Here is a 16,832-nt window from a genome sequence, read left to right on the forward strand (position 1 = left end):
CAGCAATTGGTGCATTGCTACAGTCTGCTGTGTTGGGTCTGTCTTCTCTGATCAAAACAATATTGCCTTCTACTCTGATCAAAACAGTGTGCCCCATAGCGGATAATCCAATCAATATTATTGAAAATATTAATTCCGTGTCTTTTATGCATTTTTTCACCTTTAAATTATCCTGCGGGCCTGATCGAACGCGGGCCTGACTGAACCTCCTTGCGGGCCGGTTCCGGCCCGCGGGCCGTATGTTTGACACCGCTGATCTAATGTATTTAATTCAATCCCCCACATGGTCAGACAATCTCCAAGTAGACATATGGTTAAAATTAATAAGGATTGTTTAAAATTCTGTACATTATTTATACAATAATAATGAGCACGTTATTATTTTATATTTTGAAATATGATCATATTTGATGGATTTAATTTTGTTGTCTATTTTCGGTTATTCCATAGCCCTAATATCAGGTTACCGAAATAACCACACTTCACATGGTTCAATGGTTGTTTAAAACAGAGCATCACAACTTCTGTACAATAGTAATAGTGTATACATTTATACAACTTCCCATTCCTTTTCAAACAAGTAGGCTTTGCCTATTTTGTGCAGTGGATTTTTGTCCGTTTGTATCTGTTGTTTGTACAGAGTCATAGTTTGAATGACTTTCACCTTGCTTGAGTTTTTGAGTGTATCTTCATGTGTGGTTTGCCTGTTTGAAATGAATGAATTCAATTCAATTCAATTTTCAGAATGGTTTTGGGTTTAATATTTCATGTTTGATGGATTTAATTTTGTCGTCTATTTTAGGTCTATGTGCAGACCTAAAATAGACGTGCATTTTAGGTTATTCTATAGACCTAAAATAGACGTCTAAATTAGGTCTAAGTGTAGAACTAATATAGACGTCTAAATTAGGTCTACAGATAGACCTAATATAGACGTGGATCAGGTTTCAGAAATAACCACACTTCACTCGGATCAATGGTTGTTTAAAACAAAGCAATGCACTCTCTGTTCATTATTTTTTATCCTACAGCTGGTTTATGGTTTAATATTTCATATTTAATGGATTTAAATTTGTCATCTATTTTAGGTCTATATATAGACCTAATTTAAACATCTATTTTAGGTCCATATATAGACGTAATTTAGACGTCTAATTTAGGTCTATAAAATAACCTAAAATAGACGTCTACATCAGGTTACAGAAATAACCAATTCACATGTAGGGATCAATATGCTTGTTAAACACAAATCCAAACAACTTCTGTACATTAGTTATACAACTCACAGCTGGTTTAGACTTTAAAATTACGACATATGATCATATTTGATGTTTTTAATTTCGACGTCTATTGTAGGTCTATATCGAGACCAATTTTAGACGTCTAAATTAGGTCTATACATAGAACAGACGTCTAATAGACGTCTATGGGTGACAGGGTACTATGCCACCTAACCAGAGACCTAACGGGAGGGGGACAAATCAGAAAACGTGCTCAGCTCGTCGAGAAAATGCGATTTAAGCAACAAAATTAAAAATGCGCATAAAACCTAATCCAAACGTTGCAGGTGGTCATTTCTTCTTGTGCCGTGGTCAACTCGGCACTCTAGAGCAGTGGTCCCCAACCTTTTTTGCGCCACGAACCGGTTACGTGTCAGAAATATTTTCGCGGACCGGACTTTATAAAAATATATAATATATTTATATAAATAAATAGTACATTTATAATAAATAGATTAATACGATGAAATAAAATGATACGACTGGCATGCAAGTATAAACGACATAAAAATAAAACTCACCATTACGTTGAATTAGTGGGAGCACTGAGCTTGTTTCTCAGAAACGAGCCCGTCCCATCTAGGCGTAATTGGAGACAATGACACACGAAGCTTTCCGATTCTTAGAAGTCGTAGCCTCTTCTCCTTCCGTCTCCTCATTGGGCTTTTTTTTTTTTTTTTTTTTTACCTCTCCGAAGAAGTTTTCAAACATCTGTTTCTTGCTCAATTTTGCTTGCTTTGCGGGCTCGACTGAGGTGACATGTCTCGTGACCGAGATGAGCGTCTTGACCTGAACCGACGGATGTAATTGGGAGACAATCGCCACTTTTTATATATTTTTCTAAATAATTTCTGAGTCATTTTTACTAGCTTTGCAGGTTCGACTTGGGAAACATGTCACGTGACCGGGACGAGCGTCTTGACATGAATTAATTGATCGTCGATAAAAAAAAAAAAAATAAAATTCTGTGCAGCTTGGCGGCCCGGTACCAAGTGACCCACGGAACGTTACCGGTCCGCGGCCCGGTGGTTCGGGACCCCTGCTCTAGAGCCCCTAGGCTATTTTCATTTCAATATGTTTAAATAAACATTTAACCAGTCCGGCCCTAGGCTTGTAGCAAATTTGTTTTTTTGGCCCTCGGTGCATTTGACTTTGACATCCCTGCGTTAAAGAATCGGGAGTGTGACGTAATGCTACAGCGCGATTGTAAAATCCCATTTCGATTCGAAAATGACGTCATGCAGCCTCAAAACTGGCCGATAAAACGGCCTTCTGAAGACGCAGCCAGTGAATTTGGACTCACGTGACTAACTATGAAGGCTTGATTATTTGGTATGGAATGACCCATATAGGTACTTTGTCCTAGTGTATTTGCCGTAGTTAGCGATCAAACATGGTCGAATTTCTGCGCATGCGCTACATGGATCGCGCATCAGTCACGGACTTCGATCGCGTCTTAGTCTTTACACGAATAATAAGTTAGTCTTTACACGAATAATAAAGATGAGGCAATACCTATAATGTAATTATCGTTAGGGCAATAGTTTGGATATCTAATGCCATATTAGGAGGTGTATAGCTGACTGTAACTGTTCTTTTGGAGAAGAAAAATAACATGGCTGCGGTGGAGCTCGAATGGATTCCAGAGTCACTATATAACACTGCTATTTCGATTGTGGTGGACAATTACATTCGATCAAGAAAGGACATACGCTCCCTCCCAGAAAACATACAGTTCGATGTCTACTATAAGGTAAGACCGTCTAATCACTAGTCAGGGGTGCAGGATATCTTGTTTTTATTTTATATTCAATTTGCGAGTTGTGTTAACGCTCTAAATATACGGCTGTGTCTCACGTCTTAAATTAGTGATCACCGATTGTGGCCGCATAAGTTTGTACTTATACGATGCTCAGTAATTGACTGCGGTCAAGCCATCCCGTATGGCTTTTTAAATGGTATGGCTCTCACGGGAAATAATTTTAAAAAAATGGGCATTAATGGCACTGTCCGCGAAAAAGGTTCCCGGCCCCGGCTCTACGCGAAAATACGAAGTCTAGCCCACACGGTGGCGCACTGATTAGCACTTCCGCGCACTGGTTAGCACGTCCACCTCACAGTTCGGAGGGTGCGCGTTTGATTTAACGTCCGTCCCTCTCGGTGTGGAATTTGCATGTTCCCGTGCCTGCGTGGGTTACCTCCCACTTCCCTAAAATATGCCAGTCGGCTGATTGAGCACTCCAAATTGCCCATAAGTGTGAGTGCGAGTGCGAGTGCGGATGGTTGTTCGTCTCTGTGTCCTGCGATGGGCTGGCAACCGGTTCAGGGTGTCCCCCGCCTACTGCCCGATGACAGCTGGGTTAGGCTCCAGCACACCTGCGACCCCCGTGGGGACAAGGGGTACAGATAATGGATGGATGGAAGCCAGCCGCCCCGAATTTCTTCATACTACGCATTATTGCAGGGGTGGTTTTCAATGCGGGCCACATCAATAAATATAAGAGGGGGTTGGCCATGTACTAGAAATAAAGCATTGGCCCTTAACTTTAGTGTATTAGTTAGAAAAAGCAATTAAAATTGGTCAAATGTTATATAGTTAAATATAATCACCGCTTTCTATAAATGGATATTTATTTATTTATTTATTTATTTATGTATGTATGTATTTATTTATTTATTTATTTATTTATTTATTTATTTATTTATCTATTTATTTATTTTTTTATTTTCATTCATTCATTCATTCATTCATTCATTCATTCATTCATTCACTGTTAACAATAAACAGCTGAACAAGTAACGGCTCAGGCAAAAGTTGAAGTGTGGGTTGTATTGTATTCTCTTTTTAAAATTTCTTGTGGGCCAATTAAAAATGGACCACAGGCCACAATTGGCCCGCTGGCCGTAGTTTGGATACCCTTGCATTATGGTAATAACTAGCTAACAAACGGCAAAAGCCACTTTCAAAATTAGACAGATTTTTGGGACCGGGCTCTTATCGCACATGCTCACTCATCAACAGCATGTTACTGTGGATGAGTCACACTGGGTAAAAGAAAAAAGGCATCACACTTACGTGCCGCTGTTACCCGTATTCCCGGAAGTGTTTTACTCCTATAGGTGCTATGGTAGCTTGTGCTGCAGCAACTCAAGCTTTATAATCACATGTAAATCGGTCTAGAGAAGCAGCTGCAGCAAAGAGTTGCGTACTAGGATGGTCTTTGCGGCGGTGACACATAAACCCCCCTCAACCAAGTCACGCATTCTCCCAGTAGGCGAATGAGGAGTTGCTAAGCATGCTAATTGCTAAAGTTTGTTTGTGCTGTTTATTCAGAATATACAAATAATAATACTGTAATTTTCGTATGAAAAGTTACTCCGGAATATAGGTCGCATTAGCCATAAAATGCACAATAACTTGAAAAAACATATAAATCGCTGTGGAGTATAAGTCGCATTTTGGGGGGGAATTTATTCGACAAAATCCACGCTGACGGCGCTTGCACTTCAAAATATTCCACAGGCCCATATAACGATATATAAATTAGATATCAAATAAGTATTATATAAGCAATAATATTATCGAACCATCTGTGCACTCTAAATCATTAAATCAATCGATCAAATTCCTCGTCCTTTGTCAACAACGCCGCGCGTGCGCCCTGACGTCAGCCTCGTCGTTATTCCACAGATCTAGTATATAACTATATTGTAGCTTTAACAAAGTACAAGGAACGACGTGGGTTTGGTAAACGACAAAACAAACTTCCAGGCGTGTGGCGGCGTGAACTTCCAGCCACGGAGGTGGAAGAGAGATCCATAGAATAGGACCGGGCGTGCGTAAAAGCCATGATCGAGCCCCATCCACCGTCCCCGGACAGCCACCCGGCCGAGCGCCGGCCCCTGACTTCTATCCACAGAGGTGAAAGAGAGCTCCGTAGAGTAGGACCGGGCGTGCGTAAAAGCCATAATAGTTTTTCAAACCTTCTGTGTCACTGCAAATCCTTAAATCCTTCAAACTCTTCGTCCTCCGTGTAACTTAGAAACAAAGCCGCTAATGATGCCGGTAGTACGTGGGGCCCTTCGTCATCCCGTGATCAATCTTTGTCCTTTTTGTAAACAACCGCCGCGCCGCGCCGTGCCGTGCCGTGCCGCGCCGTGCTGCGCCGTGCCGCGCCGTGCCGCGCCGTGCCGCGCCGTGCCGCGCCGTGCCGCGCCGTGCCGCGCCGTGTTGCTGACGTCACTTGAAATTCAAATTACAGTAATCCCTACATCGCGGTTCGTTTATCGCGGTTTCACTTTTTTTTTAATTTTGCAAATTTATGAAAAAATTCACATAAGTCGCTCCTCAGTATAAGTCGCCCCCCCCACCCAATCTATGAAAAAAAAAAACGCGATTTATAGTCCGAAAATTGCGGTACAAACCTTTTTATGTTTGTTTTCAGACAGTCATTGCACAAAAACATTTCAAATGAAACTTAAGGTAAAAAAATAAAACCCAGAAAAAAAATTACATTCGGAAAGCAGTGAGATGAAGCATAGCTTATTAGCTCTTAACCTTTGTCATAAAAAAGTAGGTAGGTAAGTGGGTAAGTGTGTGTGTGTGTGTGTGTGTGTGTGTGCGTGTGTGTGTATGTGTGTGTGTGTGTGTGTGTGCACGTGTGTGGGTGGGTGTGCGTGTGTGTGTGTGTGTGTGTGTGTGTGTGTGTGTGGTCTGTTAAGGGTGTAGGTATCGATTATTTTTGTGTTGAGTAATCTAGTGATTATTTACATTGATTAATCGAGTAATCGGATAAAACATGCTTTTGTTGTTTTTTTCTTAGAAACTTAAGACATTGCTCAAGATTTTGTACTCTTGTATTTATTGTTTCCTACACAACCAACATTGTAAATGCTCTTCACATGACCATTAAAAGTGCAAACATAAAGTCCATGAGCAAATTAAAGCTTATACTGTACGTAAAAAAAAAAAAAAAGTGTTTTGCCTTGCAAATGCAAAGTGACAACTCGGGCTCAGCCTAAAATAAATAAATTAATAATCTCAATGAGCTTGCACTTTGTTTCTTTGAACCTATCTCCAATTTTTTTTTAGTGAAGAAGGTCCTTGAATGAAGGTCATAACGTGGATTGAATTTTGATACCATCACTTTAAAACAGTGTTTATCACTGTTAACTTTTTTCATACACTGCACACCAACAAAAATCAGTTAAGACGTAGCCACCCATATTAACAATATCGGCATTCTTATCAAAGTGTCTTGAATAGGAATCAACTCAAAAATGTATTTTTTTTCATCTTTTATATTTCTTCTTTCAAATAAAAAGTGCACTTAAAGTGCAATAATATTTGGGAAAGATTTCACTGTTACAATATGAAAAGTTGCATGTACAAAATGTCAATCTCAGTATATTTTACTTGCTTGCTTGGTACCGTAGCACTGTTAGATAGCTTTTCACCACATACCAAGCACAACAGAGTTGTTGCATCCCAGGTAAAAGTAAATCCGAATGAAATATAACTCTCATTGTATTGCCTCGAGCTCGCGGTATTTGCCTTCTTTCTCATACTAGGGCCTTCATCTGGGTCTGAATTTTGTCCAGGGCCCAGATCAGAGTTAGCATTTTTTCTTTTCAAAAACTTCTCCATCACCGTCAGCACAGTCTTGCTAGCCATGCATCACTAATTCTCTTGTCTTAACGTACAATGCAACTCGCTCCCTGCTGCCATCTAGTGATAAGGAATCATTACATGATTACGCTGCCAGTCACTAATACAGCACAGACACTCCATCCATCCATCCATCCATCTTCTTCCGCTTATCCAGGGTCGGGTCGCGGGGGCAGCAGCTTTAGGAGGGACTCCCAGACTTCCCTCTCCCCAGCCACTTCATCCAGCTCATCCCGGGGGATCCCAAGGCGTTCCCAGGCCAGCTGAGAGACATAGTCTCTCCAGCGCGTCCTGGGTCGTCCCCGGGGTCTCCTACCGGTGGGACATGCCCGGAACACCTCCCCAGGGAGGCGTCCAGGAGGCATCCTGATAAGATGCCCGAGCCACCTCATCTGGCTCCTCTCAACGTGGAGGAGTAGCGACTCTACTCCGAGTCTCTCCCGGATGACCGAGCTTCTCACCCTATCTCTAAGGGAGAGCCCAGACATCCTGCGGAGAAAACTCATTTCGGCCGCTTGTATCCGAGATCTCGTTCTATCGGTCACGACCCATAGCTCGTGCCCATAGGTGAGGGTAGGAGCGTAAATCGACCGGTAAATTGAGAGCTTTGCCTTTTGGCTCAGCTCTCTCTTCACCACAACGGACCGGTACAAGGTCCGCATTACTGCCGACGCTGCACCGATCCGCCTGTCGATCTCACGCTCCATCCTCCCCTCACTCGTGAACAAGACTCCAAGATACTTGAACTCCTCCACTTGGGGCAGGATCTCATCCCCGATCCGGAGAGGGCATTCCACCCTTTTCCGATCGAGGACCATGGACTCGGATTTGGAGGTGCTGACCCTCATCCCAACCGCTTCACACTCGGCTGCGAACCGTTCCAGCGAGAGCTGGAGATCACGGCCTGAAGAAGCCAACAGCACCACGTCATCTGCAAAAAGCAGAGACGCGATGCTGAGGTCCCCAAACCGGACCCCCTCAACGCCTCGGCTGCGCCTAGAAATTCTGTCCATAAAAATTATGAACAGAATCGGTGACAAAGGGCAGCCTTGGCGGAGTCCAACCCTCACTGGGAACGAATCCGACTTACTGCCGGAAATGCGGACCAGACTCTGGCATCGGTGATACAGGGACCAAACCGCCCTTATCAGTTGGCTCGGCACCCCGTACTCCCGAAGCACCCTCCACAGAACCTCCCGAGGGACACGGTCGAACGCCTTCTCCAAGTCCACAAAACACATGTGGACTGGTTGGGCGAACTCCCATGCACCCTCGAGGATCCTGCCGAGGGTGTAGAGCTGGTCCACTGTTCCACGGCCAGGACGAAAGCCACACTGCTCCTCCTGAATCCGAGGTTCGACCTCCCGACAGACCCTCCTCTCCAGCACCCCTGAATAGACCTTACCAGGGAGGCTGAGGAGTGATTCCCCTGTAATTGGAACACACCCTCCGGTCCCCCTTCTTAAAGAGGGGAACCACCACCCCAGTCTGCCAATCCAGAGGCACTATCCCCGATGTCCACGCAACGTTGTAGAGGCGTGTCAGCCATGACAGCCCCACAACATCCAGAGCCTTTAAGAACTCCGGGCGGATCTCATCCACCCCCGGGGCCTTGCCACCGAGGAGTTTTTTAACTACCTCAGTGACTTCGACCCCAGAGATTGGAGAATCCGCCTCAGAGTCTCCAGGCCCTGCTTCCTCAATGGAAGGCGTGTAGGTGGAATTGAGGAGGTCTTCGAAGTATTCTCCCCACCGACTCACGACGTCCCGAGTCGAGGTCAGCAGCACGCCATCCCCACTGTAAACAGTGTTGACGTTGCACTGCTTCCCCCTCCTGAGACGCCGGATGGTGGACCAGAATTTCCTCGAAGCCGTCCGAAAGTCATTCTCCACGGCCTCACCGAACTCCTCCCACGCCCGGGTTTTTGCCTCAGCAACCGCCGAAGCCGCGTTCCGCTCAGCTGCCTCCGGAGTCCCGCAGGCCAAAACGGCCCAATAGGACTCCTTCTTCAGCTTGACGGCATCCCTTACCGCCGGTGTCCACCAGCGGGTTCGGGGATTGCCGCCACGACAGGCACCAACGACCTTACGCCCACAGCTCCGGTCGGCCGCCTCAACAATGGAGGCGCGGAACATGGTCCACTCAGACTCAATGTCCCCCGCCTCCCCCGGGACGTGGGAAAAGCTCTGCCGGAGGTGGGAGTTGAAGCTCTTCCTGACAGGAGATTCTGCCAGACGTTCCCAGCAGACCCTCACAGAGCGTTTGGGTCTGCCAGGTCGGACCGGCATCTTCCCCCACCATCGGAGCCAACCCACCACCAGGTGGGGATCAGTTGACAGCTCCGCCCCTCTCTTCACCCGAGTGTCCAAAACATGCGGCCGCAAATCCGATGACACGACTACAAAGTCGATCATCGAACTGCGGCCAAGGGTGTCCTGGTGCCAAGTGCACACATGGACACCCTTATGTTTGAACATGGTGTTCATTATTGAAAATCCGTGTCGAGCACAGAAATCCAACAATAGAACACCGCTCGGGTTCAGATCAGGGGGGGCGTTCCTCCCAATCACGCCCTTCCAGGTCTCACTGTCATTGCCCACGTGAGCATTGAAGTCACCCAGTAGAACGATAGAGTCCCAGAAGGAGCGCTCTCCAGCACTTCCTCCAGGGACCCCAAGAAGGGTGGGTACTCTGAGCTGCCGTTTGGTGCATAGACACAAACAACAGTCAGGACCCGTCCCCCCACCCGAAGGCGGAGGGAGGCTACCCTCTCGTTCACCGGGGTGAACCCCAATGTGCAGGCGCCCAGCCGGGGGGCAATAAGTATACCCACACCTGCTCGACGCCTCTCACCGTGGGCAACTCCAGAGTGGAAGAGAGTCCAGCCCCTCTCGAGAGGGCTTGTACCGGAACCCAAACTGTGCGTGGAGGCTAGTCCGACTATATCTAGTCGGAATCTTTCTGCCTCGCACACCAGCTCGGGCTCCTTTCCAGCCAGAGAGGTGACATTCCATGTCCCAAGAGCCAGCTTCTGCAACCGGGGATCGGACCGCCAAGGTCCCTGCCTTTGGCCGCCGCCCAGCTTACACTGCACCCGACCCCTTTGGCCCCTCCCACAGGTGGTAAGCCCATGGGAAGGGGTACCCACGTTTCCTTTTCGGGCTGTGCCCGGCCGGACCCCATGGGCGAGGCCCGGCCACCAGACGCTCACCTTCGAGCCCCACCTCCAGGCCTGGCTCCAGAGGGCGGCCCCGGTGACCCGCGTCCGGGTGAGGGAAAACTAAGTCCAATTTTCTTAATCGTCATAAGGGGTTTTGTGAGGCGTGCTTTGTCTGGCCCCTCACCTAGGACCCTTTTGCCATGGGTGACCCTACCAGGGACATGAAGTCCCAGACAACATGGCTCCTAGGATCATTGGGGCACGCAAACCCCTCCACTACGATAAGGTGACGACTCACGGAGATCAAGATGATGTGTTTTGTGGACTTGGAGAAGGCGTTCGACCGTGTCCCTCGGGAAGTTCTGTGGAGGGTGCGTCGGGAGTACAGGGTGCCGAGCCAACTGATAAGGGCGGTTCAGTCCCTGTATCACCGATGCCAGAGTTTGGTCCGCATTTCCGGTAGTAAGTCGGATTCGTTCCCAGTGAGGGTTGGACTCCGCCAAGGCTGCCCTTTGTCACTGATTCTGTTCATAATTTTTATGGACAGAATTTCTAGGCGCATCCAAGGTGTGGAGGGTGTCCAGTTTGGGGACCTCAGCATCGCGTCTCTGCTTTTTGCAGACGACGTGTTGCTGTTGGCTTTGTCAAGCCGTGCTCTCCAGTTCTCACTGGAGTGGTTAACAGCCGAGTGTGAAGAAGTCGGGATGAGGGTCAGCACCTCCAAATCCGAGTCCATGGTCCTCAGTCGGAAAAGGGTGGAATGCCCCCTCCGGATCGTGGATGAGATCCTGCCCCAAGTGGAGGAGTTCAAGTATCTTGGGGTCTTGTTCACGAGTGAGGGCAGGATGGAGCGCGAGATTGACAGGTGGATCGGTGCAGCGTCGGCAGTAATGCGGACTCTGTACCGGTCCGTCGTGGTAAAGAGAGATTTGAGCCAAAAGGCAAAGCTCTCAATTTACCAGTCGATCTACTCTCCTACCCTCACCTATGGTCACGAGCTATGGGTCATGACCGAAAGAACGAGATCCCGGATACAAGCGGCCAAAATGAGTTTCCTTCGCGGGGTGTCCGGGCTCTCCCTTAGAGATAAGGTGAGAAGCTCGGTCATCCGGGAGAGGGTCGGAGTAGAGTCACTGCTCCTCCATGTTGAGAGGAGCCAGATGAGGTGGCTTGGGCATCTCATCAGGATGCCTCCTGGACGCCTCCCTGGGGAGGTGTTCCGGGCATGTCCCACCAGTAGGAGACCCCGTGGACGACACAGGACGCGCTGGAGACATTATGTCTCGGCTGGCCTAGGAACACCTTGGGATCCCCCGGGATGAACTGGATGAAGTGGCTGGGGAGAGGGAAGTCTGGGAGTCCCTCCTAAAGCTGCTGCCCCCGCGACCCGACCCTGGATAAGTGGAAGAAAATGGATGGGTCAATGGAAATTTTCTCTGTGGTCATGACTGCGTTTCCCCAGTAGATGGGGCAATGCCCGCCTGCACATTTACTCCCGGAAGCCGTGTCAGAAAGCTCAGTGCACACTCACAAATGCGTGTATGTACTCAGTGCGGACCCGGCACACTCCGCGCTCTATTTCTGTCACTGATGAATTTCGAGTGTGGGCTTGTTAGGTCTAAATACGATTATACGATTAGACATTAAATCACTCGCTGGAATGAAGAGGAGAAGACAACCAAAACAGGTTTACTCGCGAGGAGAACGATAGAGAAAGCAATCTGTTAGAGATTTGCTCACTCCAACTTATTTTGCAAGAACCAAACAGGAGACAAGCAAGTTCTTTTAGACACCTGCAGGTGGAGAGTCCATTCGTCGCTGTCTGAACAGCGATTATCGAATGAAGTCTGAAAGGTCTCCTTCCTGCAAGGGCATATTTATTAGGAGGAACAGAGTGGGGGTGAGAGTGTGGGTCAGAGTAGACAAATGGCCGAAGCCCCTGGCTGATCAAAGCACAGCAGGGGGTCCTTCACGATGTTGTGTGAACTAAACAACTTTGATTGCTTCCTCTGCAGCTAGTCACTTTGTTCTACTACTTTTGTTAAGACAGGACAACCAAGTTTAAGTATTACAGGTTACATTCCAACATAATCATAGGATCAAGATAACCTGGAAAACCCTAACATCTCCCTCCTGATTTATCATATGATTATGCCACCCCAAACAACAAAGACAAGCAAGAAAAAAACATATATACGTATAATGAAGAAAGTAGAATGGTAAAAATAAAAACAACAAACAATGATAGCAACACATTCCAGTGAAATTTAATTTGACTTTCTTTCCAAAACGCTTCTCAATTTCTCAGTTCACACATCTTCTACATGTGTTACTGGTTCTCCAGTTTTTTTTCTAGTTAATTATCAATCCAAAAGCTACGTGTTTCTTTCTAACATTCAACCTGCTCAAAATCACTCTTTCATCAAAGTCGCTCTACTAATTTTCTATAGTAGTCGCCAACGACTTCAACCATTCAACCTGTAATTTCTTTTCATTCAGGCTATCATTCATCAATGTTCATTTGCATCTCACACGCAGTCTCCAAAAAGGAGTCTTTCTATCACATTGGTCCCAATTCATCCAAGCTCACCATACAACATTCATATATCATTTCCAACTCAGGTTTCCTGGTAGAACAATCCACCAATTCAAAAAAACTTAACTAAAACAAACAATTGGCAAATTAATCTGAAGTTTTTCTTTGTTTTTAAATTTGAAGAACTCAATCTCTCAGATTTAGCTTGCATTTAGAATTTTATCTAATCTTATAACACAACCAATCAATTATTCCTATTAAATGTAGCATTGCAAAATCTTAAATTCACAATTTAGCTTCTTCCAATTCCTGAAAGCATGTTCTGTCATTTTTCTCTTCGAATTTCTCATGTGGGCTCGACACTTAACATGCACTAGTGTGGATTAGTTTCTGCTCGCAAACAGACTTCTCTCTTTTTCCTCTCATTTTTATCTTTCAAAATCATTTCTGTTCTGCGGTGCAAATTGGATAGACCACAGTCTAGCAATTTTTTTTTATACTAAAACTTTAGCCAATGTTCATCATTTTAACATATACGCACACACATGCACAGCTCTCGCACGCAAAAGGTAGTTCCCAACACCAATGATTCGTCACAGGCTGGCCATTTCCTGTGGTCGATCATGAGCTGGTCCCTCCCATGCACACGAGGACAGCACATTCTAATTTTATTTATTTATCTTCTAGAAGCAAGTTGCATTCCTTTACCACTTGATTTGCATATTTTAACTTCGGTGTAACACAATTTGAGCTCTAGTCATTTGTAATTTGGGCATACAAACAGCATTGTCATACTTCTTGGATGGACAGGACTTCTAATAATCTAAAAAAAATTCTAATAATCTGACAATGACATGTTTTGCTGTCATATGGGCATCTATTCTTTCTTTCTCTGTATGAGCATAAGCGGTCAAAGAGGAGGAAGCTTGTCATGCTAAAAATTTGGCTTTTCCTCTGCTCCTTCCTCCACCCTTTGATTGATATTGTTTTGCAAAACGACACTCTCGTGCGAAGTGTCCTCGTCTCCCACAGTTCCAACAGTTGTCAGAATCTCGTGGGGGTTTTGAATTATATGGCGGCCTCATCACTTTTCAACTTTCTATCTTTTGTCTTTTGGATTTGTTCTCTTCTTTCTTATGAAGCTTTCAACCACATTTTAGCACAATCATATTCACTCTCTTTTCTTTTCTTTTTCAGTCCATTTTTCTTTCTATCCACACTCTCTTCTAAAACATCAACTACTATCTTCCACACTTCAACTCTCAACTTCCCTTCTACTCCATACTTTTTCTTCCACTTCGGCATATATTGCATACAATTAAGAAATCTACTCGCCATGTACTTCTCATCTCCGTCAAGAGGTAGAGATTTACCGTTTTTATTTCCCATCTTAATTCTAGTAGTTTAAGGTTTTACAAATTTTTATTTATTTTTTTTCAAATTTTTTTTCTTTGAGGATCCTCAATGCAGGTTTAAATTGACCTTTCAACAGATTACTAGCCTGTATTATTGCCGTGGATCAACGCTAGAACTGCTTTTTAGTCAATTTATCCTACCAGTCACACACTCAATCACACTAACTCCAGCACTTTTTTAGGCCTCATAGCTCGGATAAACCAAAGCCGAATCTCATAGCTCGGACAAACCAAAGCCGAATCTCATAGCTCGGACAAACCAAAGCCGAATCTCATAGCTCGGACAAACCAAAGCCGAATCTCATAGCTCGGACAAACCAAAGCCGTATCTTTAGCGCTTTAACTTACTTGGCCCCTGGTTCGTTGCACTGCCGGATCCCGTCAATCCACCTCTGTCAGACGAAGGCAGACCTAAGATGCTGGCCCAGCGAAGAATTCTCTTCCCAGGACTTTCTTTTCCAGGTCCTCCTAATGGACGCTGGCTTGTCGACAATGCAGCACGTCCTCCTTCGCCGGTCAGATGGTGGGTATGAGGATCCCGGGTTTCGGCACCAAAATGTTAGAGATTTGCTCACTCCAACTTATTTTGCAAGAACCAAACAGGAGACAAGCAAGTTCTTTTAGACACCTGCAGGTGGAGAGTCCATTCGTCACTGTCTGAACAGCGATTATCGAATGAAGTCTGAAAGGTCTCCTTCCTGCAAGGGCATATTTATTAGGAGGAACAGAGTGGGGGTGAGAGTGGGGGTCAGAGTAGACAAATGGCCGAAGCCCCTGGCTGATCAAAGCACAGCAGGGGGTCCTTCACGATGTTGTGTGAACTAAACAACTTTGATTGCTTCCTCTGCAGCTAGTCACTTTGTTCTACTACTTTTGTTAAGACAGGACAACCGAGTTTAAGTATTACAGGTTACATTCCAACATAATCATAGGATCAAGATAACCTGGAAAACCCTAACACAATCTCAGTTACAACCTCCATCAGTTCTGAGTCCTTACTCCACGTGCCCCTCTTTTTAATGTTATGGTTGCCCTGGTTACAGAGGCGTTGCTACACTAAGGGAGGGGGGATTGTGTCTGTAGCAACGCTGATTAGCAAAAGAATGTAGTGTGGTGTGAATTCACACTTCGTTGTTGGCTCTTGACCCCCCGCAGAGGCCGTCCCCAGCCGTCTTCCCTCACAGTTGGCTGACTCGTTCTCGACTGAAGCATGTTGATTGCCGCTTTGCTGTGGAACAAATGCAACTAGACCTTTGCTAACTTTATCTACTTGGTAATTAACACATAATAATAATAAGTAACTTGTCCTAAACATTTCAACACACATTAAGCAAACATGAGGTAACTGGTATGCAGTTCCTTAAACAAACGTTGAGTAAATATTGGATAACTTTTATGCAACTTCTAACTGTATGTAACCCTTAACAAAGAAAAACAGGTCTGACAAACTACAATCTATGAACCAAACCTACATCCAAATGAAAAGGAATGAAGTTCCTGTGAATCAAACAAAGAACATGTCACCTATGCAAATAAGCCCTGCTCATTGTTAGTGAAGGCCTCTTACGAGAACAAAAACACACAGACAACATAAGGACAGGAAGGATACAAATGGCTGACAGGGATCAAAAGACATCCCTATCACTAAAAAGGAAGAACCTAGATAAAAGGAAAGATAAACTCGTTAAGGCGAGGCCTCCAGGTCTGGCAGGCCAAAGCTTCACTTAAAATTATTCCAACAGGGCTGTGACGTCAACATTCTCGTAATTCGCGCACTGAGCTTTCAGATACAGTTTTACGCTAAAGCCACCAACAAACCTTCCCCTGGAATCTTTGAGTGGCCCTAGGAAAAGAAAGGTGGACACTGAATGCTGAATGTTTAAAAAAGAGAGGACCATTATGCTCGACCTACGTGTGTGAGCAGAAGTTCCACCACATGAACATCAACAAAGCCCGTCACAGATCTAGGTTAACGGACCAACACCTCGGCTCTATCCTATGAATTGCCACAACAAGTTTTACTCCACACTGTTAGAGATTTGCTCACTCCAACTTATTTTGCAAGAACCACACAGGAGACAAGGCAAGTTCTTTTAGACACCTGCAGGTGGAGAGATCACTCGCTACAGGAATGAAATCTGGAGCCTCTCCCAACTGCAAAGGCATATTTATTAAGAGAAAGAGTGGGGGTATGAGTGGGCTGAATAGAAAGCCCTTGTCCTCTAGTCTAAACATCTCAGGGGATGTTTTACGATCTTGTGATAAGGAGGACAAGGTAAGGTATTTCTTACCTGTTGCATTCCAACATAATCCTATGATAAAGATAACCTGGAAAACCCTAACACAGACTACCAGGTGTTTGTGAGTTAAAGCTCTGCTCTGATTTTCAGATATCTGTCACTGTTGCCGTTTTGATTTCTTTATTACTTTATTTAGATGTATTCTTTCATTGATCCTTCAAGATGATGTATTTGGTCAGAATGTTTGCCGTTTGATGTGATTTCGCCTCATAAAATAAACATCTTTCATAAACCTGACTTGCAGGCGCTGAAGTGTTGGAAACTTATTCATAATAACTGTGTCGTATTTAATGATAATCACTGACAGTAGTTTTTTGTGAAATATCTTTTTTTACTGCTTTTTATACCGTGTTTTCCGGACTATAAGGCACACCTAAAAACCTAACATTTTCTCAAAAGCCGACAGTGCGCCTTATAGTCCGGTGTGCCTTATATATGAATCAATTGATGAATTTGTTGATCCATACTGGTT

At 45.1% G+C, this 16,832-nt stretch overlaps 1 protein-coding gene and 1 long non-coding RNA gene across 7 annotated transcripts in view; one reads left to right on the plus strand and one right to left on the minus strand.

The window, feature by feature from the left end:
• Positions 1 to 2,671: 2,671 nt before the first annotated feature.
• The window catches only part of appbp2 (amyloid beta precursor protein (cytoplasmic tail) binding protein 2), a 163,263-nt gene continuing 149,102 nt past the window's right edge, over positions 2,672 to 16,832 (plus strand). For 3 of the 6 annotated variants that reach the window (XR_007482727.2, XR_007482728.2, XM_049725791.2), the window contains exon 1: positions 2,674 to 3,033. Coding sequence is in view for 4 of the 6 variants with exons in the window: in XM_049725791.2 (XP_049581748.1) it covers positions 2,896 to 3,033 (138 nt within the window). In the remaining 2 variants the exon portion in view is untranslated. Of the gene's footprint in view, positions 3,034 to 16,832 lie in introns of all 6 variants that reach the window. The other 3 variants (XM_049725793.2, XM_049725794.2, XM_049725792.2) reach the window with 2 other exon arrangements.
• LOC137840427 (uncharacterized) lies at positions 11,890 to 15,521 on the minus strand. The gene is made up of 2 exons (XR_011087068.1): positions 12,588 to 15,521; positions 11,890 to 12,510 (listed from the first exon to the last, which is right to left on the minus strand). It is a non-coding gene; the product is annotated as an uncharacterized lncRNA (long non-coding RNA).

The sequence above is a fragment of the Syngnathus scovelli genome, chromosome 7 (assembly GCF_024217435.2).
Source record: "Syngnathus scovelli strain Florida chromosome 7, RoL_Ssco_1.2, whole genome shotgun sequence".
In the NCBI taxonomy this organism is placed as follows: domain Eukaryota; kingdom Metazoa; phylum Chordata; class Actinopteri; order Syngnathiformes; family Syngnathidae; genus Syngnathus; species Syngnathus scovelli.